The following is a 25,383-nucleotide window of genomic DNA, read 5'->3' as shown; positions in this document are numbered from 1 at the left end:
CCCGGGAATAGACTGGAGTATCGGGCACTCAAACTGCATGAGGGAGACCAAATTCCTGGAGGTTACGAGGGACTGTTTCATGGAACAGCTGGTCACAGAACCAACACGGGGTGATGCCACTCTTGACCTAATCCTCAACGGACTAGGGAGACCCGCTAAGGAGGTGGCGGTACTAGCCCCACTAGGAAACAGCGATCACAACACGAACAAGTACAGGCTAGAAATCGGATCATCAAAGGTGAAAAGAACTACAACGACAACACTCAACTTCAAAAAAGGGAATTATGATGCCATGAGGAAAATGGTGGGAAATAAACTCAACAACAACGCAAAGAAGATGGAGTCCATTGAAAAAGCCTGGACCCTACTCAAGGGCATAGTGCACGAAGCACAGAACCTGTACGTCCCCAGGTTCAGGAAAGGGTCCAAAAAAAAATAGAACAAAAAACCCAGTGTGGATAACAAATGCAGTAACAAAGGCGATAAGTGACAAGAAAGCATCGTTCAAAAAATGGAAAAAGGACAAAACAGAGGAAAACCAAAAGGAGCATAAAATACACCAAAAGGAGTGTCACCGAGTGGTTAGGAAAGCAAAAAGAGAATATGAAGAGAGACTGGTGGGGGAAGCAACAAACTTCAAATCATTCTTCAGGTACATTAAAGGGAAGCAACCAGCAAGGGAGGAAGTGGGACCCTTGGATGAAGGGGATAGCTGACAGGTTAAATGAGTTCTTCACGTCAGTTTTCACGAGGGAGGACACAACCAATATTCCGGAACCCGAGGAGATCGTAAAAGGAGAGCAGGATGAAAATCTGGTCCAACTAGAGGTGAGCAAGGTGGATGTCCTCAGGCAGATAGACAGGCTAAAGAGCAACAAATCGCCAGGTCCGGCATTTACCCAAGGGTACTCAAGGAACTAAGAAATAAAATAGCTGAGTCACTTCGACCTATCCTTAAAAACTGGAGAGATTCTGGAGGACTGGAAAATAGCAAATGTCACGCCCATCTTCAAAAAAGGCTCAAGGGGAGACCCAGGAAACTACAGGCCGGTGAGCTTGACCTCAGTCCCGGGAAAGATGATGGAAGCGCTGATTAAAAACAGCATCTGGGAACACATCGAAAACAATGGGCAGCTAAAGTCGAGCCAGCATGGCTTCTGCAAGGGCAGGTTATGCCTCACGAACTTATTATACTTCTTTGAGGGGGTAACCAGCCAGGTGGATAAAGGGGAATCCATAGACATCATTTACCTTGACTTCCAAAAAGCCTTCATAGAAACATAGAAACATAGAAGTAGACGGAAGATAAGGGCCACGGCCCATCAAGTCTGCCCACTCTAATGACCCTCCCTATCTATCTTTGCGGATAGATCCCACATGTCTATCCCATCTGGCCTTAAAATCTGGCACGCTGCTGGCCTCAATAACCTGAAGTGAAAGACTATTCCAGCAATCAACCACCCTTTCAGTGAAGAAGAACTTCCTAGTGTCACCGTGCAGATTCCCACCCCTGATTTTCCACGGATGCCCCCTTGTTGCCGCGGGACCCTTCGACAAGGTGCCACACGAAAGACTGCTAAGGAAGCTATGGAACCACAGGGTACAAGGGGAGGTCCACCGATGGATCAAAAACTGGCTGGCGGACAGGAAACAGAGGGTTGGAGTAAAGGGCCATTACTCAGACTGGCAAGGGGTCACGAGCGGAGTTCTGCAGGGGTCGGTACTGGGACCGCTCCTGTTCAATATATTTATTAATGACCTGGAGGCAGGAACAAAATGTGAGGTTATTAAATTTGCGGATGACATCAAGCTATATAGCAAGGTCAATAACATGGAGGACTGCGAAGATCTCCAAAAAGATCTGACAACACTGGAAAAATGGGCCAAAAAGTGGCAAATGAGCTTCAACATAGGGAAATGCAAGGTCATGCATATAGGGCAAAAGAACCCGATGTTCACTTACAAAATGGGGGGATCACCGCTAGGGGTGAGCAACCTTGAAAGAGACCTGGGAGTGATGGTAGATACAACATTAAAGGTGTCGGCGCAGTCGCCACAGCCTCAAGGAAAGCAAACAAAATGCTGGGTATCATCAAGAAGGGTATCACGACCAGGACGAATGAAGTCATCCTGCCACTGTATCGTGCAATGGTGCGCCCGCACCTGGAGTACTGTGTTCAGTACTGGTCACCGTACCTCAAGAAGGACATGGCGGTACTTGAGAAGGTCCAGAGAAGAGCAACTAAGCTAATAAAGGGCATGGGGGACCTCTCATATACTGACAGACTGAAAAAGCTGGGGCTTATCTCCATGGAAAAGCGGAGACTTAGAGGAGACATGATAGAAACCTTCAAGATCATGAAGGGTATAGAAAAAGTAAACAGGGACAGATTTTTCAAATTATGGGGAACCACAAGTACAAGGAGGCACTCAGAAAAACTGAAAGGGGAGAGGTTTAGAACAAACGCCAGGAAGTTCTTTTTCATACAGAGGGTGGTGGATACATGGAACGCGCTACCGGAGGATGTGATAAGCAGGAGCATGCTACAGGGCTTCAAAGAAGCTTTGGATAGGTACTTGGAGGACAAAAGGATTGAGGGGTACAGATAAGAGTAGAGGTAGATTATAGGGACAGGATTAGAGGTAAGTTATAAAATTAGTCAGGGACCACTGTTCAGGCAATGGGCCTGATGGGCCGCCGCGGGAGCAGACTGCTGGGCAAGATGGACCTATGGTCTGCCTCAGCGGAGGCAACTCTTATGTTCTTATGTTCTGTGTATCACACCTTTTATTGGCATTGTAATGAGATACTCCTTAGGGTTGTATAGGTGTTCCATTTCCCCACCAGCACACAGAGCAGGTAAAAGGGTATCAGGCATTTTTTGATCACTTATCGTGCATTTTCCAAGGGACGCGAAGTGGGCAGTTTCCTTTTGAAAATTCATTATGCGGTTTATAAAATCTCCACATAACTCCTTAAAACTGGCTCCTTAAAACTGTGCCTCCCCATACACAAATTAAGATGTATTTGCATAACCTGCTGCTGTACACCACATTGAGTGAATTTCTTCATAAAGGGCTCCTTTTACACAGCTGCAGTAGCGATTCTCCCTCAGCAAATGCATCGACGCCCATAGGAATTGAATGGGTTTCAGCGCATTTGCCTTGGGGGAATCACTACCTTTGTTAAAGGGGCCCAAAGTCAGTTAATAAATCCCAATAAATAAATTATAGATATACACACACACGAGGGGGTGCTGAAATGTTCTCAGCTCAACCAACCAACTTCCTAAATTCTGAGCGTTATTTTGCTACTGTAGCTGAAAAGAGTGTTATCTTATTTCATTAAGTGTCAGTTTGCAGAAATGAAATTCTATGCTTTGACATTGTTTCAGATAATTGATTGAACCATATTCATATCATTCTTTTCTTGGTTGGGCTGAGAACTTTTCAGCACCCCCCTCATAGTGTGAAGCGTTTCAGTCTCTGGTAACCAGAGCTGAGATTGTGATGTCAGAGTGTTATCTTATTTTAAGTGCCAATTTACAGAAACAAAATTCTGTTTTGACATTGTTTCAGATCATTGATTGAACCATATTGGTTGAGAACTTTTCAGCACCCCTTCATATAACCTATTCAGGGATATATTTGAATCATTTTTTTAATTTGACCACATACAAATATATAATTAGCTTTATATTTTTCTATGATATTTTTTCAATATAGCCAATTCATTATACAGATTTCAGGGGTTGAGTTGTAGCCAGAGACTTAAATAAATCTTTGCTGTGAACCGAACTGCATTCTCCCTACATTCTTCCATTTCTTGTAAGAATTATTTTATTGTAAGAACGAGAAATTAAAGTGGGTAAAATATGTTTTACCTGTAGTGACCAGCTCAGCTGACTCAAAATTCCTCTTTATATATATGGTTAAAAGTCCAGCTAGGCCTCCATCCACTAGATAGGAAAGGAAAGGAGATGGGATTTTTAAAAAATTATTTATTTATCAAAGATATAAGGGATAGGATGGTGACGGGACAAAAGCGTGCGAGACTTTGGCGTGCTGACATTGCAGTGCAGACAAATCGGTGCGAGACCCCAGTGCGCCGCCTAAAAAGTTACTTTTAAAGAGCTCCGATGGGGGCGTGGAGGGGAACCCCCACTTTACTTCATACTCTTCGCGCTGCCGTTGAGGGGTGGGGGGGGGGTACAACCCACTAGAAATTAATACTCAAGGATTAGGGCCCGAATATATCCCTTATTAACTCAAAACAAGCCCCACATGGACAAACGATACACACACCCAGCAACACTACAAGGCCTTAAACTTACAACCAACAGCATTCACACTCCCCAAAGAGAAAGGGAAGGAGAAAAAAAAAAGAAAAGAAAAGAAGTGGAGAAAAAGGCCTCAGTTCAGCTTCATTTGGCCAAAAAAACTCCACTCCTACAAAAGCTGTTTATCTATTTATGTGTAAATGCTGAAAAATAGTCCAAAAACAAGGCAACTAAAGTAGCCTGCCAGGTGGTATCAAACAGCACGACTAATACAGATGAAAATCAGTAGGTGAATGTAACAAAAGGCAGTATAGTCCAGCTCATAACATCCACACCAAAAGCAAGAAAAAATAACTTAGCTGCTAATGGCTTCCAAATCCAGGCCAGGCACTCCTTACACCCAACGGGGAACCCTCCGTTTCGCATAAAATCGCTGCGTCAGGGGTGTTCATATCATTGCTTCACATCCAGATATTCCAGACCCACCATACTCCTCAAACATCCTCATCACTTCATCAGCCGAAACTGGTGCCAGTTATGCACATAAGATCCAAATTAGTGCCATAAATACCACTAATTGATTAACTAATTAGTGTGCGTACGGATCTTGGATTTTAGTTTTAGTTTAGTTTATTTAAAATTTGTTATACCGCTTATCATACTTTTATCATACTTATCATACTTTTAGAATATAAAATAGTAAAATAAAAAAAAGAGGTTTTACAAACTGATAATACAAATCTATATGGACAAGACATCACAAACATATTGGCGACAGAAGGATAAGGGAGGAAATCCATAAAATATGTAGAAAAGTAGAACATTTAAGGGAAGTGCATAAGGGAGGGAGGATCTTGTCTAAGCGGAAAGATTAATTTTTAGTTTTTTTTCTGAGCGAGCCCAGAAGATAAGGTTTCAGATTTCAAAAGCATCAGTGAATAAAGCACAGTTACTTACCGTAACAGGTGTTATCCAGGGACAGCAGGCAGATATTCTTGACTGATGGGTGACGGCACCGACGGAGCCCCGGTACGGACAATTTTAGAGTGATTGCACTCTAAGAACTTGGAAAGTTCTAGTTAGGCCGCACCGCGCGTGCGCGAGTGCCTTCCCGCCCGACGGAGGCGCGTGGACCCCAGTTAGGATAAGCCAGCTAAGAAGCCAACCCGGGGAGGAGGGTGGGACGCCCTGGATAACACCTGTTACGGTAAGTAACTGTGCTTTATCCCAGGACAAGCAGGCAGCATATTCTTGACTGATGGGTGACCTCCAAGCTAACAAAAAGAGGGATGGAGGGAAGGTTGGCCGCTATGAAAATAAATTTTGCAAAACAGATTGGCCGAAGTGTCCATCCCGTCTGGAAAATGCATCCAGACAATAATGAGATGTGAAAGGAGTGAGATAAAGAAGAAATAAGGGCATTAGGAAACTGAGACGAAGAAGAGGTCATTTCAGGAGGATTATACATCATTTCTACGTGCGTAAAAACCTGGTTTTTACACATGTAAGTAGTGATTTTTAAACAGCTTCTGCCTGCTTATGAACATACCAGTTTGATGTTTTGGACAACATGAATGCAATTGTACATGATATAAAAAAGATCCTTGATTAGCATTTAGACCTGCATCCAGGCTCAACAGGTGGGCTTTGGAGAGCAATGGAGGTGATAATTTCTTCACACAGTAAATGATCAGGGTTTTGGACCTCTACTCCATAGCTTGCTTCTCTCCAATATCCTGTTTTGCAAACTCCATCACTTAACAAGAACAGAGCCCTGAACAATGTCACTCTTTCCAAATATATATAGTAAACGGCAGTTCTCATTCTGCATACTACGAAAAATATGTGTTTTGACTGCGACCTTGTACATATTTTACAGAAGAGTCCACATTCAGCAAGCCTTCTGTAAAAATATATATTGCAAGTTTTGAATGTCCCAATTTGAACATCCCTTTCTTTTCTTACATGACTTATGCAAAACCAGGTTTCAGTGTGCAATTTTCTGTCATGGAAACATACTCAGTTACTTTGGTCTTACCAGACAAATGTATATCCAAAACATGAAAACAATTGTACCTTGGAAGCAGGGAGCTTCTCTCTCACCCACACACCATTCCCAGTATCAGAGCCCAGTGAAGTGTGACTGTGTACAACAGAGGCAGGGAGCCCACGAATACACCTTTCCCAGTATGAGTCAGGATCTAAAGCAGAAAGTCTTTTAGTCACAGTTAAAGCATTTTCTTGTTCAAAATCAGCCTTGGCCAGTAAAGTTGAAGTCATCCCTCTTAAGTAGCCCCCAACATGACTTACAGAATATAAAATCTCTCAAGCCATAGCTTTCATCTTGTTTTACTCCCCACAGGTGACAGTTTGGGTGGCAGTCCGACTCCCAGCCTCAGAAGATGTCTATCTGGAGTTTGCCTGGGTTTATCCTCACAGCGCTGAGCACTTTGTTTGTGCTAGTGATCCTGGCTTCTCCCAACTGGATTAATATACATGAAGGTTACTTAGGCCTCTGGGTTTTCTGCAATACTAGAGGTTGTGCTTCAGTAGCTGATATTGGTTATGGTAAGATGGCCTATGTTATCCAGTGCTAAGCAATCCTCTACTAGTGCCTGCTAGGCTTTCACCTTCTTTCTCTCATGTTTTCTCTAAGGTGGCTATTTTGCGGTTCGAGCCTTCATCCTCATCGCCTTTTTCTTCTGGGTGGCGGCTCTTATCCTTCTGGCTATGGCCTTGTGGTATAACACTGCCCTTCCATCCATCAATAAAATGAAGCATGCGGCCAACCTGGGCATTTCTGCAGGTACTTTTGACAAACACTTTTATTCAAATTACAGTAGGTTACCTTGATCAAAGCAGTGCTGAGTGCTAGGCAGACGTGACTTATCTTGTGTTCCCAGGAAAACAGGAGATGCCAACTTTCCAAATGCTCGGAAAGTAAGAAGCAAACAGTGAAGGAGTCTTGATATTAATAAAAGTGATTGAGCACTAGAGCCTCCTTTACTGTTTCTTTCTTATGTTATGTTCAACACTTGGCAAAAAGTGGAAGTACTTAGATTTTATTTTTTTCCTGTTTGTCCAGGTTTAATCTGATTAATTAATGTTGGGGAAGGTAGGGGAAGGTTTTATTGCCCTAACTTTGCCATTTTGCAGGGCTTGTATCTCACAGGCACTCCTCTTTAAGTTATCAGCCTGTGGGCATAAGACATGAGAACTATTTTCAGATTAGGTTTGAAGGAGAGATATAGCTGTTCTGCCAATCTTTTGAGTAATAATCCAGCCTCCTCCATACTGGAAAGGGGCATGAGTGGGAGAGGATCAGGGAGCAACTTCTGACTTTCTCCTGTGTACTGTTCTCATGGTCTTATTGATATTGGGGTGATGTGGCTTTTTGCATATGTCTTTTGGATTTTTTTTTTTGTCATCAATAACTTTCTTTAGGAATATTTTACGAGATACCAGTCAGAATTCACTCTGCAGCCAAATTAGAGCTGGATATTCAATGCCCAAATTAATCTGTAAGGCAGGGACTGGTTGGCTGCTGGAAGTTATCTGAATATTGGCCAATATTCAGACCAGTACATGGATAATTGACTAGCTAAGGTTAACACAGCCTCCTTGCTATCCTAATTTTAGTCAGGCACTCACCTAGTTAGCAGACTGAAAGTCACCACTAATTGGTTAAGTCCTGGCTTTGCTCTGACTCCATCCCTGAAGTGCTCATCACTAACTGGATAATGCAACCACAGTCAGAGCACATATCCAGTGCTCTAGGGGTGCGTAGCAGGCTTTAACTGGGGAGGAATCTTCCTACTTGGTTACATCATTTTAAATACCTACATCATAGTCTCTAGGGTTAATATCAGAGGCACTGACAATGCTGGCACTATCTGTATAGTGTTACAATAATCTGGTCCTTGCATTCAAGGACTTCTTTTCACAGAGTGACTGGAGCTCTGATGCCCTCAGGGCAGAGTTTATAGGGAACAGATTGGGCATCATAGATCCACATGGGAAAGGGGAGAGGAACAAAGAGGGGAAGGAAGGAACTGGAGATCTGCAAGGAAAGAAGGGGGAATGGTATGGAATTGGAGGATTACTGGAGGGGAGAAGGGAAATAGAATGGAAACGAGTTTCATTGGTGGGAGGTGGGGGGAGAGAAAATAGAATGGAAATGGAGGTTCTTTGGTGGGGGAGGAAATTGAATGGAAATGGAGGTTCACAGGTGGAAATGGAAATTGAAGGATTAGATCCAAAATTTGGTGGGAGAGGCTATGTGACATCAAAAGTACACTAGGAGGAGATGGGGGAGAGGAAGGCAGAAATCTGTCCCTAGGGATAAAGAATGATGGGCATTGGATAGGTATCCAGTGAAGGGCATGAGATGAAGAATGGTAGACAGGGGCTGATTGATAGTACAGAGGACATGGAATGAGGGATGATTGGATGAGGTTGATGGATATTTTGTTTTCCTGTAAGATAAGCAATCAAGTATGTCTCTGCTGCAGCTCAGCGGTTTCTTGTACTCAGAGAAGTGGCAGAACTGGCTAGCACAGAGCAGCAACTTGGTCCACTGCCAGGTATAACTTTACCACAAGAAAGATCTAGAGCAGGGTATCCAATCCTGGCCCTTGCCCAATCAGATTTTCAAGATTTCCACAATGGATATGCATGAGATCTATTTGCATACAATGGAGATAGTGAGGGCTGGCTCAAGAGGTTGTGGTGCCCTGGGCCAACTTTTGTTTTTGTGCCCCTGCTACACCCCACACGCCACTCCCCACCTTATCCCATCTCCTGCCCTGCCTCACCTCCGCCCCAGAATATTTTCTCTTCTTTTGCCAGCTTTTGTCTCTCCAGCACCCTGAATATTTTTTGTTTTTCCCAGGTTTTGCCTTCCCTGAATATTTTATTCATCTTTTCCCAGCTTTAATCCCCCCAGCCCCCCAAATATTTTCTCTTCTGTTTATTCCAGCTTTTCTCCTGCCCTGATGTCCTGGAATATTTTTTTAACAACCCCACTTTCCAGTTCAATTCAGCCCAGCCTCTCCTCAATGTTCCAGAATATCTTTCTCCCTTTCTTTTCTTCCCTAATGATCCTCTCTTAGAGAAAGGGACAAATAATGGTTATTACGGATGGGCAGACTGGATAGGCCATTTAGCCTTTATCTGCCATCATGTTTATATATCTTTCTCCCTTCCCTCCCTAATGGACCAACAAGTCTCTTTCTCCCTTCCTCTTCAGTGATCCAGCATAACTCTTTCTCCCTTCCCTTCTCTTCCCAGTGGGCCAGCATGTCTCTCCCCACTTAACATGTCTCCATTCTCCCTCTCCCAGTGGGCCAGTATTTGTTCTCCTCCCCCACCCACCCCCACCCCCACACTTTGCCGGTGGCGAGCATCTCTGCTTCCTGTTTCCTCCCTAACTGGTGAACTGGCATCTCCTTTCTCCCTTGGCCTCTAAAGCCCCCTGCAACCTGGGTGTACTTTGAAGTATGGCTGGCAGTACTGCAGCCATGTATACATGTTGTTGGAGCCCTGCTCACAGCCCTTTGCTCTGACAACTTCCTGTTTCCATATATGTGTAATGTTCAGAGTGAAGATTGTGGGGATGATACAAGCAGCACATATGCATCGCTTTGGTGCAGCTGGGGGGCAGGAGGCTTGAGAGGCCAAGCATTAAAAAAACCCAAAAACTCTTGCAAAGGTATACCAGGGGAGCGGGGGTGGGGAAGGGAGGAAAGTTCTGCGGTCGTAGGCTGGCAGGGTCAGGGGAGCTCCAGGGCTGTGGTGTCAGGGGAGCTCCAGGGCTATGGGGTGCATCAGGGAAATGGTGCTGGCAGTGTTGAATGTCGGTTGAAGAGTGCAGCTGGGATAGGGTTACCAGATTTTCCCAAACCCATGGCCATGCTCACAGGCCTGCCCAGTTCCACCCCAACTCTGCCCCAGATGGCATCCGTGCATGCGCGGACGCAATGCAATGATGTCACTTGCATGCTTGCGTGCACATGATGTCACCATGTTGCATGCGCGGATGCTCCCTCCCGACCCGATTTTTACAGGAAGCTTTTCAAAACCTGCCAGGTTTTGAAAAGCCATCCTGACTCCTGGACATATCCTCGAAAAGGAGGACATATCCAGGGAAATCTGGACGCCTGGTAACCCTAAGCTGGGAGAAGGGCTGAACAGCTGGAAGCTGAAGCAGGAAAGTGATGGGTCCATGGGCTTCCTCTGCCTCTGAGAAGTGTGGGCCAACTTAAACTACGAGCTGGTGACATCACAGACTTGGGCATTTGGTGCTCTTGATTGCTGGCACCCTGGGCCAGAGTCTCACCTGGTCCATAGGTTAAGCCAGCCCTGGAAGCAGTGCATGCAGATAAATATCATGCATATTCATTGGGGAAATCCTGAAAATCCAATTGGATAGCTACCTTCTAGCTAGTGGCATAAACAGATAGCCAATTTTGGGTGGGCCTGAACCCAAAGTGAGATGACATCTCTCTCTTCCCCTCCTTTCCTACCCCACCAGCCTATATAGCAGCATCTCTTTCCCTCCCTTCCCCCTTCAGCCTGTGCAGCAAACTCTCTCTCTCCCTCCCTTCCCATTCCCCCAGCCCACGCAGCAAATTCTCTCTCTCTCCCTCCTTTCTCACCCACCCCACCTCATATAGCAAATTCTCTATTTCCCTCTTTCCCTATTCCCCAAGCCTATGCAGATGATTCTCTCTCCCTTCCTTTCCACCCTCCCAGCCCATGTACCATTTCTTCAGATTGCAGGCAGCAGTTCTTACACACTGCTGGCAGTCAACCCAGATGCCTTCCCTCTAATGCAAGATGCAATCCTCTGCCAGTGGCTTATGGGTACTGGGTGGCTGGGCCTGAAACCAAACTGGGTTAGCCAGGTTCACCTATGGCTACGCCCCTGCCTCATAGACTGAGGATGGACACCCCTGACTAACTTCCTGCAGGCAGCTCAGCTTATACAACTAACAGACCTGTTCAGAATTACCTTCTAATGCCAAAATATGTTATGTAAGGCATTGGTGGGTTACCCAGTAATGCTATACAGAAAGAATAGGAAACTATTGTTGGCAGTGACCTGGAAAACTTACAGAAATGTTCCTCCACTTCTGTTTTGTTTTTTTGTTTTTATTTCAGCGGTCTTAACATTCCTAGGCATGGCTATCTTCACAGGGACATTCAGTTCTGCATCATATGGCTGGGCCTTTGGCCTTGGATGGTTTGCAGCATTACTGAGTATAGCTGCGGGTAAGTCCCATCACTCCCAGTGCACCGCTATGGTCCATTATATTCAGCTGCATTTTGTTATAGCTTTCCTAACTCATAAAGTCACCCTAAATCATAGCTTTCCAAAACTGTGCAGGGGATCCCCCACCAGTCAGAATATCCACAGTGAATATGCATGAAATAAATTTGTCTAGAATGAAGGCCATGCTTACTCACTGGCTATGAGCTCCTCAGGAAGGTTTAGGAAACCCTGTCTTTAATCATTATTTTTAGTAGCCTCTCACTATAACACCCTCTGCTTATTAAGAGCAATTCTATATCTAGGTCCTGATGTGCCAACTGTGTAGTGGGGTTGCACAGCCTCCTACCAAAAAGTGCACAGCAGTGCAGCTTAAAGGGAACATTGGGCATGTTACTGGAGCTAAGGAGGAGGCACTGGGAGGCAGCAGCTAAGAGCCCGATGCTGCTTTTAAGGTCTAGGGACATTGGGACTAGAGAGTGGCACGGGGGCAGAAATCAAACACATCCCTGCTATGATCCATTACAACCCCACTTGTCCCCACAAGTAATCTCTTCCATCCCCATAAACTTCAGAAGTAGTTATTTCATTTAATTATGTTACTGAAGTACGTTAGAAGCTCTGGTAGAAACCCATTTACATATACTCTAGCTCAGTGGTTCTTAAATCTATCCTGGGGGACCCCCAGCAAGTCGGGTTTTCAAGATATCCCTAATGAATATGCATGAGTGAGATTTGCCTATAAAGTAGGTAGTAGGCATGCAAATTTCTCTCCCTTCTCATCTTTACTTTTCAGCTTCCTAACATATTTCCATATTATTCTCTCACCCATTCTTCCAATCCATAGCTGGTTTTAAGAAAGGTTTAGACAAGTTCCTGGAGGAAAAGTCCAGTCTGTTATTGAGAAAGACATGGGGGAAAGCCACTGCTTGCCCTATATCGGTAGCATGGAATATTGCTACACCTTGGGTTTTGGCCAGGTACTAGTGACCTGGATTGGCCATTGTGAGAATGGGCTACTGGGCTTGATGGACCATTGGTCTGACCCATTAAGGCTATTTTTATGTTCTTCTATATACAGGCCCCTATTACCATATTTTACCCACTGTAATCACTGTCCGCTGCTCATTCATTTCCCTGTCAAACACCCCCCCAGCCCCTTTCCTCTCCCACTGGTACCACCATTCCCAGCTTCTTCCTCCCTTTACCCTTTCTGCCCTGCTCCCTCTTTCTCTGCTCCACAACTTCAAAGCCTAAAAACTCCCTGTCCACTCTACCCCTCTCTCCACCAGCATCCTCGGAAGAAAACTGAAGATCAGGGAGGTGAAGGTGGCTTTCTCCGAGATCCTCCCGGTACCAAGAGCGGATGGAAAGAGACAAGGGGAATTGCAAGTGATCAACGCCTGGATGAGACGATGGTGCGAAGAGGAATGCTTTGACTTCGTGCGCAACTGGACGGCGTTCTGGGGAAAAAGCAAGTACTACAGAAAGGACGGACTACACCTCAACAAGGAAGGAGCAAGAGTATTGGCAGGCAACATGAAGAGGGCCATTGAGAAAGCTTTAAACTAAAGGACAGGGGAAAGCCGACAGTTGACCACCAGGCAATGGCCCGGGTGACAGGATGCCCCGAAGAAGGAACTATGGACAACTACTCAGACACGGGAGGGGACGACTACAAAGCAAATAAGGGAGACAACACAGGAGCAAGAAAGGATACTGTGAAAGAAACAGTAGAGACTGCTAAGTTTAGAAAGTCCAAGAAGGTAACACAAAGGGAGCTCAAATGTATGTATACGAATGCTAGAAGTCTGAGAAACTAAATGGGAGAATTAGAGACAATAGCAAGACACAATGAACTGGAAATCATTGGCATAACAGAAACATGGTAGAATGATGAAAACAAATGGGAGACAGTACTACAGGGATACAAACTATACAGAAGAGATAGAGTAGGGAAGAAAGGTGGAGGTATTGCCCTATATGTTCAGGATGGAGTAGAAACTGTTAGAGAGGCTACGACGGAAAGGACAGAGAAGCTGGAGTCCCTCTGGATCATGATTCCTAGACACAATGGTGCAGACACAAAAACTGGCCTTTTCTATCGACCCCCAGGACAGATGGAGGAGACAGACTCAGAAATGATAGAGGAAATTAAACAAGAATGTAAGACAGGTAATGTAATAATCATGGGAGACTGGAACCTGGGTACCTCAAACTGCGGCAAGGAGGTCAAGTTCTTGGAAGCGCTAGGAGACTTCTTCCTGGAACAAATGGTGGAAGAGCCGACGAGAGGAAACACCACCTTGGGACTTGGTCCTAAATGGCATTACGGGGCCGACAAAAGAAGTAGAAGTCACAGTCCCGCTGGGAACGAGCGATCACAACATGATCAACTTTAAACTTGACATCGGGAAAAGGAAACGTACCAAAACCTTAACCACGACCTTAAACTTTAAAAAGGGAAGATACGATAACATGAGAGCCATGGTGAAACAACGGCTCAAGAAAAAGATGGACAAAGTTAAAATGGTAGATCAGGCAGGTCCCTACTGAAAAATACTATCACGGAAGCACAAAATCTTTACATTCTACGGATTTCCAAAGAAAGGAAAACTAAAGACAAAGGAGAACCGGCATGGCTTACTAGAGAGGTGAAGGAAGCCATAAAAGCAAAGAAGGACTCCTTTAAAAAATGGAAACGCACGAAAGCAACCGAAGCTTGGAACAAACACAAAGATAATCAGAAGAAATGTCACAAGGCGGTGAGGGATGCAAAAAAGGACTATGAGGAGAAAATAGCGCAAGAGGCCAAAAATTTCAAGCCCTTCTTTAGATACATAAAAGGAAAAAAACCTGCAAAAGAGGCGGTGGGACCGCTGGATGACCAGGGAAGAAAAGGGTACATCAAAGAAGACAAACAAATTGCAGACAGACTAAATTCCTTCTTTGCGTCTGTCTTTACAAAGGAGGATGCCGCAACAATACCAGAATCAAGAACTAACCCGAAAAAATAGGGAGCAAAGCAAAACTGTAACAAAACAAATCTCCCTAGCCCCAAGAAGGAAAACTGAGTGCAGGGGAAGAGACTGCCTGCGCAAGCAAACAAAGTATAGTACTCATGTAAAATAAATAATTTGTAATTTGTAAGAAGAGCCCTCAGTCGCACAACCAACCTCCACCTCAGGAGGAAACGGCTGCCACTGGTTTGCACCTAGAAGGTGTCAACTGTGAAACATCCTAGGGCTCTCCTGTGAATTAAGGTGCTGAATAACTCAAAAGTGCTGTTTGTGCAAACAAATCAAAAGTGCACTGCGAGCAGTCTCTTCCCCTGAACCAGGGGGGCAAAAGAACCAAGTGTCCAAATTCAGTCTATTGAAGCAACAGGAAGATACTTAGCTTCTCTGGTGAACAGTCAGAAAGTCGCCAAACGTCCAACGGGACTCCGTTTCGGGGGAGCACTCCCCCTTCCTCAGGAACGACAGACGCTGAGAGCAAGAGCCTGAAAATCACAGGCAAGAGCTAATTGGCAATAGTAGAAAATGGCGCTTGAACCAGAACAGACGCCTCTGTTTTAAACCTGCAGACCAGGGGGAGTGTTCATATCAAATCACATGACCCAACCAGGTGCAGATTGAAAAAGGGTAATGAACAAACTGATGATAATGTATTGTTGATCACGGGGAATAAATCAAGAAAAGAAAATAAGAAAGAAAAAAAAATAAGAAAGAAAAAAAGGACTGTCAATCAAAACATGTGGTGCCATTCAATAAAGTCATTATGTCCTGTGGGAATCAATGATTGAAGTTCATAAATCCAGTATTGTTCCCTCCTTTGCAAATGGGTAAGTTTGTCGCCTTGATAATCTGTATAAACCTGTTCAATAACCAGCCACCTCAGGTCATGAAACGTGTGTTCAAATTGTGTACAATGAGGTACCAGAGGGGAAGTCATGGATCTGGTGTTGATCCGGCTGCGATGTTCTATCAACCGAGTTCTAATGGCTCTTTGGGTACGTCCCACATATATCATCTCGCATGGGCATATGATAATATATATGACCCACTTAGATGTGCATGTGGTATTTGATCTGTGGGCGTACTGTTTATGGGTTCTTGGATGCTCCCACATGGTACCAGTGATGGTAATAGAACATATATCACAATTGTTCCCACATTTATCATGTTGGCCCCCCGAACGGTCATGAGTACGTTCGGAGATGTACTTGGAATGAACTACACGGTCAGCGATGTTCCTAGGGCGTGAATAGGCTATACAGGGAAGGTCCTGGAAATCAGGATGAAGCTGGAGAATGTGCCAGTGGGACCTAATGCTCCGGGCCACCTCGTAGGCTTGGTCAGAGAACGTAAGCACGCAAATGGTCTTGGCATCCGTACTTTGGGGGGCCTGAGAAAGTAACAGGGACCTATTAGCAAACAAAGCCCTGTTATAAGCTTGAGATAAAACTTTATGAGGATACCCCCGTTCCCTGAATCGAGCATACAGTATTCGAGCTTGCCTACGGAACTCGCCCACATCAGTGCAAAGTCTGCGGACGCGTAGAAATTGGCTGATGGGCACTGACTGCTTAAGTTTGGTGGAGTGACAGCTGGTGTAGTCCAAGTAATTGTTCACTTCCACAGATTTTCTGTACAGAGTGGTGACTAAAATGTTGTTATTCTTCTGAACCCAAACGTCCAAGAAAGCGATTTTTTGATTATCAAAAGACATGGTGAATCTCAGATTAGGGTCTAAGGTGTTAAGCCAGTCCAAAAAATGAGCAAGCAATTCAATAGGACCCGTCCAGACGCAAAACACGTCGTCTATGAATCTGAGCCATGTTTTAATATATCGCTGCCATACTGCTGGATATAAAAATTGTTCTTCAAATGCGGACACATAGAGATTTGCAATGCTGGGGGCCGCTGCAGTGCCCATTGCAACTCCATGCGTCTGGAGAAAGAATATGTTATCGAATTGGAAGTAGTTCCGATAAAGAACCAACTCCACCAATTGAATAAGCAAGTCTGCCCTGATTCTTTCATGTTGGACCTCCTGCATGAATAATCTAGATATTAAATCAAAGGCCGCGGATTGTGGGATATTGGAGTACAGGGACTCCAAATCAAAAGTCACCAGAATGTCCGTGTCTTGTATATCCTGAGGAAGGGGGAGTGCTCCCCCGAAACGGAGTCCCGTTGGACGTTTGGCGACTTTCTGACTGTTCACCAGAGAAGCTAAGTATCTTCCTGTTGCTTCAATAGACTGAATTTGGACACTTGGTTCTTTTGCCCCCCTGGTTCAGGGGAAGAGACTGCTCGCAGTGCACTTTTGATTTGTTTGCACAAACAGCACTTTTGAGTTATTCAGCACCTTAATTCACAGGAGAGCCCTAGGATGTTTCACAGTTGACACCTTCTAGGTGCAAACCAGTGGCAGCCGTTTCCTCCTGAGGTGGAGGTTGGTTGTGCGACTGAGGGCTCTTCTTACAAATTACAAATTATTTATTTTACGTGAGTACTATACTTTGTTTGCTTGCGCAGGCAGTCTCTTCCCCTGCACTCAGTTTTCCTTCTTGGGGCTAGGGAGATTTGTTTTGTTGCAACAATACCAGAAACAGTGAAAGTGTTCAAAGGAGTAATAGAGAACAGCCTCACCACAGTAGAAGTGGATTTGGACCAGATATACTACCAGATCGACAATCTTAAAAGCGACAAATCCCCTGGACCTGATGGAATTCACCCGAGAGTCTTAAAAGAACTGAAGGTTGAAATCGGAGAGCTTTTGCAAAAGTTTGCCAACCTGTCAATTAGAACTGGACAGATACCGGACGATTGAAAGATAGCGAACGTCATGCCAATTTTCAAAAAAGGATCAAGAGGAGAACCGGGCAACTACAGACCTGTAAGTCTTATGTCTGTCCCTGGAAAGATGGTTGAAGCACTGATTAAAGATAGTATAGTCCGGCACTTGGATACACACGACCTGATGAGAGCCAGTCAACATGGCTTCAGGAAAGGGAAATCATGTTTGACGAATTTTCTTCAATTTTTTGAGACTGTGAACAAACAAATTGATAGTTGAGAACCGGTGGACATAATATACTTGGACTTCCAGAAAGCGTTCGACAAGGTTCCACATGAAAGTCTTCTCAGGAAACTACAAAGCCATGGAATAGAGGGAGATATACTAAGATGGATAGGCAAATGGCTGGAGAACAGAAAGCAGAGAGTGGGCATAAATGGGAAGTTCTCAGACTGGGAGAAAGTGACTAGCGGTGTGCCCCAGGGCTCGGTACTTGGGCCCATCTTATTTAATATTTTCATCAATGACCTAGAAGAAAGAACATCCAGTGAGATCATCAAGTTTGCAGATGACACAAAGCTATGAAGGGCAATCAGATCGCAGAAGGATAGCGAGGAACTCCAGAGTGACTTATGTCAGAGAAATGGGTGGAGAAATGGCAGATGAAGTTTAATGTGGAAAAGTGCAAAGTAATGCATTTAGGCAGAAAGAACAAGGAACACGAGTATAAAATGTCAGGTGCAACTCTGGGTAAGAACGAACAAGAAAAGGACCTGGGTGTACTTATAGATAGGACCCTGAAACCGTTGGCACAATACGCGGCAGCGGCAAACAAAGCAAATAGAATATTTGGCATGATAAAGAAAGGAATCACGAGTAGATCGGAGAAAGTTATAATGCCGCTTTATAGGGCAATGGTCAGACCACACTTGGAATACTGTGTCCAACATTGGTATCCCAACCTAAAGAAGGATATAAAACTGCTGGAGTGGGTGCAGAGACGAGCAACAAAGCTAATAAAAGGTATGGAGAACTTGGAATATGAGGAACGACTTAAGAGACTGGGATTGTTCTACCTTGAGAAAAGGAGACTGTGAGGGGATATGATCAAGACTTTCAAAATACTGAAAGGAAACGACAAAATAGAGCAGTAAAAAAATTATTTACAATGTCCAATGTGACACGGACAAGAGGACATGGACTGAAGCTAAGGGGGGACAAGTCCGGGATAAATATCAGGAAGTTCTGCTTCATGCAACGAGTGGTGGACACCTGGAAGCTCTCCCAGAGGAGATTATTGCGGAATCCACTGTTCTAGGATTTAAAAGCAAACTAGATGCACATCTCCTTACGAGAGGCATAGAGGGATATGGGTGACTAAAATTACGCCAGGTGTACACGCGTGTGCGGATCGCCGGACTTGATAGACCGAAGGTCTGATCCGGAGATGGCAGTTCTTATCCTCCTATCCCATCTTTCTTTTTTCCTGTCCCACCTGCCATGGTCCAGCATGTCTTTTTCTCTCTTCCATCCATCCCTCCCTCCCTCCCTCCCATTGTACAGCATCCTTACTCCCTTCTGCCCCTGGATCCAACATTTCCCTTGTCTCTTCTCTCTCCTATAAGCATTTCTTCTTCTTCTCTCTTCCACCTCCATATACAGCATGTCTCCTTCTCTCTCATTGTCTACCATTTCTCTCTCCCTTGCGGCACAGGGAGTGGGAAAAAAGAGAGAGATATTGGATCAAGGGCACATTGGTCCAACACCCTCTCTATTGCCATATCCAACATTTCTCCCTCTCTAATTCCACCCCATGCAGCATATTTTCCCCCTCCCCATTAGCCCCATGCCCAATATTTCTCCTTCTAAAACCCCTCTCCAGCCCCATGTTGCATCTCTCCTTCCCTTCCCTGCACCACCATGCTTTACATTTCTCCTTCTCACATCCCTTTCCATCCCCATGCAGGATTTGTTCCTCTGTTCCTTCTCTACTACCATATCCAACATTTCTCCCTCTCATCTTTTTCTCTCCTACGCATCACTGCTTCACTCCCCTCCACCACCAAGTCCAATAATTCTCTCTCCCTTCCTAAGCCTAACAATTCTCCTCTTTCTTCCTTTCTCCATGTGCACCATTTCACTTTCTCTTCCTCCCTCCACACACCCATGCCCAACAATTCTCCCTTTCTCTTCCCTCCCCCACCTTCAGTATCTTTCTTTCCCTCCCTCCATCCTATGTCTTGTTCATCCCCCTCCCCCTCCCCTGCTGCAAGAGTGTACCTGCCTCCAGACGTCCAAGTAATGCTTCCTGCTTCCTTCTTCCTTATTCAGTGCAGCCAAACTTGCCATCTTCAAAAGGTAGTGGTAACTACATGCTGCCGGTGGCTGATAGAAGCCTTCCCTCTGGCGCAAAATCCCAATGTCTGAGGGAAGCAGCTGGTGGTATTTCCTCTGTACACATCCATGTGATGCCTGGACAAGATTGTCCCTAGGGTTACCACCCTGGTCCACCCTGAGAGACTGATCTGATCCTTATTTTGCCCCATTGCATCAATATATTGCAGTTCCTTGAGAAAATGAGACCATAAGTCCATAGATGCAATGGAGCTGAACCAAAATTGACATCTTCTCATGCATAGGAGCCAACTTTTGAAAATTTTTGGGGGTGCTCAATTCATAACTCGCAATAAATTTCCCCTTACCCAGCAAAGTAAAAAAAAAGGAATAATAAAATACATCTGGTAGCAAATGGTGGCCAGCCTGTACCTAAATGTCAAGAGCAGAGGCAGGGAATATGGACATACCAAAAGCTAGGGTATGACCCCTCTTTCCTTCCCGTCTCATCATGTCAGCATCATACTCTCCCTCTCTCTTAGAGTTACCAGTTTTTCCATAATGAAAATCCGGACCCTTTGCCCTGCCCAGTTTTGCCCGGCCCGGGCCCATTCTGCCCAAATTCTGCCCTATTCTACCCCCTTCAACCTGTTCATTTGTTGGGAGGGCATCTGTGCATGCGCTGGTGTGACGCAGTAACATCACATGCATGTGTGTGATGTCACCGCGTTGCATCCCTGCATGCACAAATGCCATCCTGACGTCGCTGCTAGCTGGAAACTTTCAAAACCCAGACAAAGTGTCAGGTTTTGAAAAGCCGTCCGGAGCCCCGGACATGTCCTCGAAAAAGAGGACATGTCCTAGGAAATCCAGACATCTGGTAACCCTACTCTCTCTTTCTCTCCCTCCCCCTCCCTCCATTCAAGCCATTTATAGTACTTTTCTCCAACCAGTCCCTCTTTTCCCTCAGCCCATCTACACCAGACTATTCCTCCCCAATTTTTTTTATTTTTTTCAAATATCATCTTCTCCGTCCTCCATCCTTCCTCTGCATTTTTTAATTTTTCTCCTCATACATAAGCATAATTTGATACTTTATTAAGGTGACCATACGTCCAATTTTCAATGTGACCGTCCCGTTATTGGACCGACCGTCCCGTTGTCCAGAGCCACTGCTTCGGGACGCCAAAAGGTCCCATTTTCAGGGACAGCATCCTGAAGCTGTGCGGGGGGACAAGGGGACTGTCCCTCCAGTGCCAAACCCACGCAGTGTTCTCTGTGCCCAGCTAATCCTGCTCCTGCCACCGATGCTCCTTCCCAGGCTGACTCCAGCATTCAAATTGAACCCACTCTCTGGGGCTCTAACATGTGCGTGCCAACTTCCCTTCTCTTCCCTCTGAAACTGGAAGTTACATCCCGGCAGGAAGGAGAAGAGAAGGGAAGCCGGCATGCACACGTTCGAGCCCCGGAGCAGGAGTTCACTACGGGCAGTGACGGAGGGAAGTTTACAACTTGCTTCGGGCCTTCCTCGCTGTTGGGTCCGACTCCTGCCTACTTTCTGTTTCCATGAAGGCAGGACCCGGCAACGAGGAAGGCCCGAAGCAAGTTGTAAGCTTCCCTCCATCGCTGACCTATGCAAGATAGGTCAGCGATGGAGGGAAGCTTGTGACTCTGCCGATGGGAGGGATGGGATTGGGAAGAGAAATGCTGCTGCTGCACCCAAGGGGGGAGGGGGGAATAGAAAAGCTGCTGCTGCTGCACCCAAGGGGGGGAGGGGGAATAAAAAAGCTGCTGCTGCTGTACCCAAGGGGGGAGTGGGGAAGAGAAAAGCTGCTGCTGCTGTACCCAAGGGGGGAGGGGGAAAAGAAAAGCTGCTGCTGCTGCTGCACCCAACGGGGGTAGAGAGGTTGAGAAAAGCTACTACTGCACCCAATTGGGGAGGGGATAGGGGAAGAGAAGTGCTGCTGCTACACCCAAGAGGGGGAGGGGGAAATAGAAAAGCTGCTGCTGATGCACCCAAGGGGAGAAGAGGAGAATATATAAACTGCTGCTGCTGCACCCAAGGGGGAAAGGGGGAAGAGAAAATGACAATTGTACAGAATATTGTTTTTTTTTATACTTTAATAAAATATGTTCAATATAAAATCATACCTATTTGAGGCTTGTGTGGATGAGACCGAGCTCGCGGGGACGGGGCGGTGATGGGGTTTTTAAAAATTTCAGTCTTATTAGTTTGCCGGTCCACAAAATAATTATTTTATTTCCGCCGGTCCATAGGTGTAAAAAGGTTGAAGAACACTGGCTTTGGAGACATTAATCTTCTGGCCTACTTTCCCCTACAGCCTATTGGCTGACTAAGGACTGTCTGACCAATGGTGTCTCTTAAGCCACTTCATCCTGCCTCCTTTGCAGCTTATTGGCTGGCTAAGGATGTCTGACCAATAGGTTGTAGGGGGAGGCAGGATCAGTAGCTTCAGAGACAGTCTTACTTCCTGCATTCCCCTGCAGCTCTACATGGGGATGACTTTAGCTCTGATGTCTGAGCAGTGCTGCAAAAAATATTGAGGGTGCTCTAGCACTCACAGAGCTGGTGCCTGATGTGGATCGAGTGATGACCCAGATTTTCTCCATGATTAATGTTTTCTTCTTCTTCTCTTTCATTAGCTGTTGTCGTCATGATTGATTTCAAGACAGAACCGCAGAGCCTGTCTTAATGATCTCACATGTTGTATAGAAAAAGTAATCTAGTGCTTGGAACAACGGACTACAAAGCAGGGAAACCAGGAATCAAATCTTGCTTCACCAACAGATAGTCTTTATATTTCCCTTTGCCTCAGGTATTCACAAAGAGTGTAAGCTCCTCAGGGCAGGGACTTATTGCATCTGAAAAATCTATTGTAAATTGGAAAGAGAACAGAAATACAAAATACTATTATTATTATTATGTGCAACCTTGTTCTCTAATTTCAGTCCTATACAATGTTCCTGAACAATAAAACACTGAGGTAAACGGTACAAGGAAGATGATACTGAATATTAGATCCAAGAAGGGTTTCTCTCTATTAATCCATTTTGTATCCTAACAAAAATGATCAGACCCAATATAATAATGATGTGCATGACAGCCTGTCTATCTATGTTAGTACAGCTCATTGAAAAGGACGGAGAAACACTTCACAGCCCAAAGGACCTATATCTGATAATGGGTGGAAAAGCCAATGTCTCTGAATCAATCAATATTCAGCCAGTGGCAGTCAGCAGATTTTATATGCTGACCATTGCTGGCTAAATTAGATTTGGATATTCAATGCTGTGCCATATCCAGACACTTGCACTGAATATCCAAGTTTGACTGTACTTGTATGGTCCTTGCAGCATATAGCACTATGTCCATTCCCTCATCTGATTCCATTTTCCTCCCTCCCTCCAATATCCTCCCTCTGGTATCCCTTCTCCAGACTACTTTTCAATTTCCTGGTGGTCAAGTGGTTTTCAGGACAGGAGCAATGCCCAGTAAGTAGCTCCTACCCAGGTTGGTTCCAGTGTCAAAATGGCCGCTATGACCTCTAGTGGCAGTTTTGATGTGGTGTGGTACTCCCCTGAGACAGCTGCTAGAAGTATTTGAAGATGGGGGTATTTGAAGGCATTGGCTTCGAATACCCCCATCTCCAAATACAAGAACAAATCAATCTCATTCAAGGAAAAAAAATTGAGCTTTATATACTAAAGGACATTTTATAATTTTGTGCCACGTGATGGACTGCACGGTAAACTTCTTTATCTGTTTCTCCTCTATGCACAATTTTGTGTGTGCCACTGAAATGTTAACTTCATTGTCCCTTCTGTGTAAGGGATATATTTACAGCAAATTCTACTTAGGTTTAATCTAACCTAGTATTAGGGAATAAAGACTCAATTTACTATTTCTTCTCTGTTGTCCCCAGGCAAATAGGCAACCGATTGTCCTCTGCTTTGCTTTTCTGTTTTCTAATTTAATAAGCACTGCAAGAACCATATTTTACTGCCCTACTTGAAGTGTTAAAATATTTTGTGAGTGAGGCATGTTTTTGTAGAGTATGAATTCCAGAAAACATTGTGGCCAGGCCCTCCTTCATTTTTCTGATTAGTAAACATTAGAGCTGTAGTGAGTTATCATTTCTTGAAATAAACATAAAAAATTATCTGAGAATGATCAGCTTATGCTAGATAGAGATCCCCTAGCACAGCTTCATCCATTTTACAGTAAATGAAAAATCACTCCTCTCTAAAAAAAAAATACGCTGAAGACAAAATGAACTCTCTAGAACAGTGTTCTTCAACTGCTAGTCCGTGGTCCAGTGCCAGTCTGCAGAAATTTCCTGCCGGCCCACAGACCAGCACGTGCATCGGACCCCAACCAGTGCTCTTCAGCCTCCGGTCCACGGTGCGATCGATGCGGCATTGTCTTCGGGCTGGCTCCCTCTTCCTCAGTGCTGCAGTGCACAAAGCCGTGGGCAGAGGCTCCTATGCACATCCTGTGCCTGAACCGGAAGCCTTCACTCTGATGTCACAACGTCAAAGGGAAGGCTTCCAGATGAGGCGTGTGACACGTGAGGAGCTGCTGCCTATGGCTTTGTGCACTGCAGCACTGAAGAAGAGGGAGCCGGCCCAAAGATAACATTGGAGGGCAGGCCAGAAGTCAAGGCGGAGGGAGGGAGATAACAACGGTAGGGGGAATTTTTTTATTTAGTGCTTGATTTACATCTGCTGTCTGTTCAGGAAGAAATGCATTTGTTTCTTTTCCTCTGGGGTTGTACTGCAGAGTTTTGTACCTTAGGGTTTGTTTGTATATATTAGTACTTTTAATTTTTGGTCCCGTATTTGCATGGGATTATCTGTGTTCTGGTAGGAATGAATATTGAGAAGCATACAGTGTGCTATGTGTAGTTTAATTTTGTGGTTAACCATTATATGTTGTTAATACGATTATATTGTGTATGTGTGTATATATGAAAAATGAATGGAAAAAATGGTGTTACAATTAGAACTATTAAGGGGGTGGGGTCTGGGGTGGAGATTGGCGAGGTCTGGCCCACGACTTAGCCCAGTATTCTTCAACTGCCAGTCCGCGGACCGGTGCCAGTTCACAAAATAATTATTTTATTTCCGCAGGTCCATAGGTGTCAAAAGTTTGAAGAACACTGCTCTAGAACCTTCCATGTGATTGAAGAGAGCTTTCTTTTTACCTATCAGTGTGCATGAATTTAGTTTCAGACTTCTTGAGAAACAAAAGAATGTGTTCTCACAAAAGTAAAGGCTTTCCACTGATTAACTTTGTTCTGGTGTAAGCACAGAAATTAATTTTTGCTTCTTCATCCTGGTGTGTTCCAACTGGGTACAAATTTTTACTTAAAATTCCTGTGTAAATGTGTTGTTTAGTGAAATATGTCTTTTTGGGCTACTAAGAGATCTACAGTGCTGCTATTACAGATTGATGGGCTACAGTAATAGGAGAATTTGAAAATAATCTGCCCACATACCCATATTTTTTTCTTAGTTAATTAATGTTGTTTTTTTTATTCTTCTATATGTTATGACTTGAACTGAATAATTTCTGGTTATTTTCATTGCACCATGATAGCATTGTGCTTATAGGAATCAGTTTTTCTATACAAGTTTTGCTTGATTTGCCTTCATTTGAAATTTCATAAATAA

General features: G+C 44.7%; 1 protein-coding gene across 3 annotated transcripts in view; it reads left to right on the top strand.

The window, feature by feature from the left end:
* The window catches only part of LOC117345717 (lens fiber membrane intrinsic protein-like), a 40,206-nt gene extending 17,573 nt beyond the window's left edge, over positions 1-22,633 (top strand). For all 3 annotated transcript variants that reach the window (XM_033914786.1, XM_033914784.1, XM_033914785.1), the window contains exons 2-5: positions 6,643-6,848; positions 6,937-7,086; positions 11,442-11,552; positions 22,354-22,633. In XM_033914786.1, coding sequence (XP_033770677.1) covers positions 6,683-6,848; positions 6,937-7,086; positions 11,442-11,552; positions 22,354-22,403 — 477 coding nt within the window. In that variant the 5' untranslated portion in view covers positions 6,643-6,682 and the 3' untranslated portion in view covers positions 22,404-22,633. The remainder of the gene's footprint in view (positions 1-6,642; positions 6,849-6,936; positions 7,087-11,441; positions 11,553-22,353) is intronic.
* The last annotated feature ends 2,750 nt before the right edge of the window (positions 22,634-25,383 follow it).

This window comes from Geotrypetes seraphini, chromosome 11, assembly GCF_902459505.1.
Source record: "Geotrypetes seraphini chromosome 11, aGeoSer1.1, whole genome shotgun sequence".
Classification (NCBI taxonomy): domain Eukaryota; kingdom Metazoa; phylum Chordata; class Amphibia; order Gymnophiona; family Dermophiidae; genus Geotrypetes; species Geotrypetes seraphini.
This window is presented reverse-complemented; position numbering and strand designations above follow the sequence as displayed.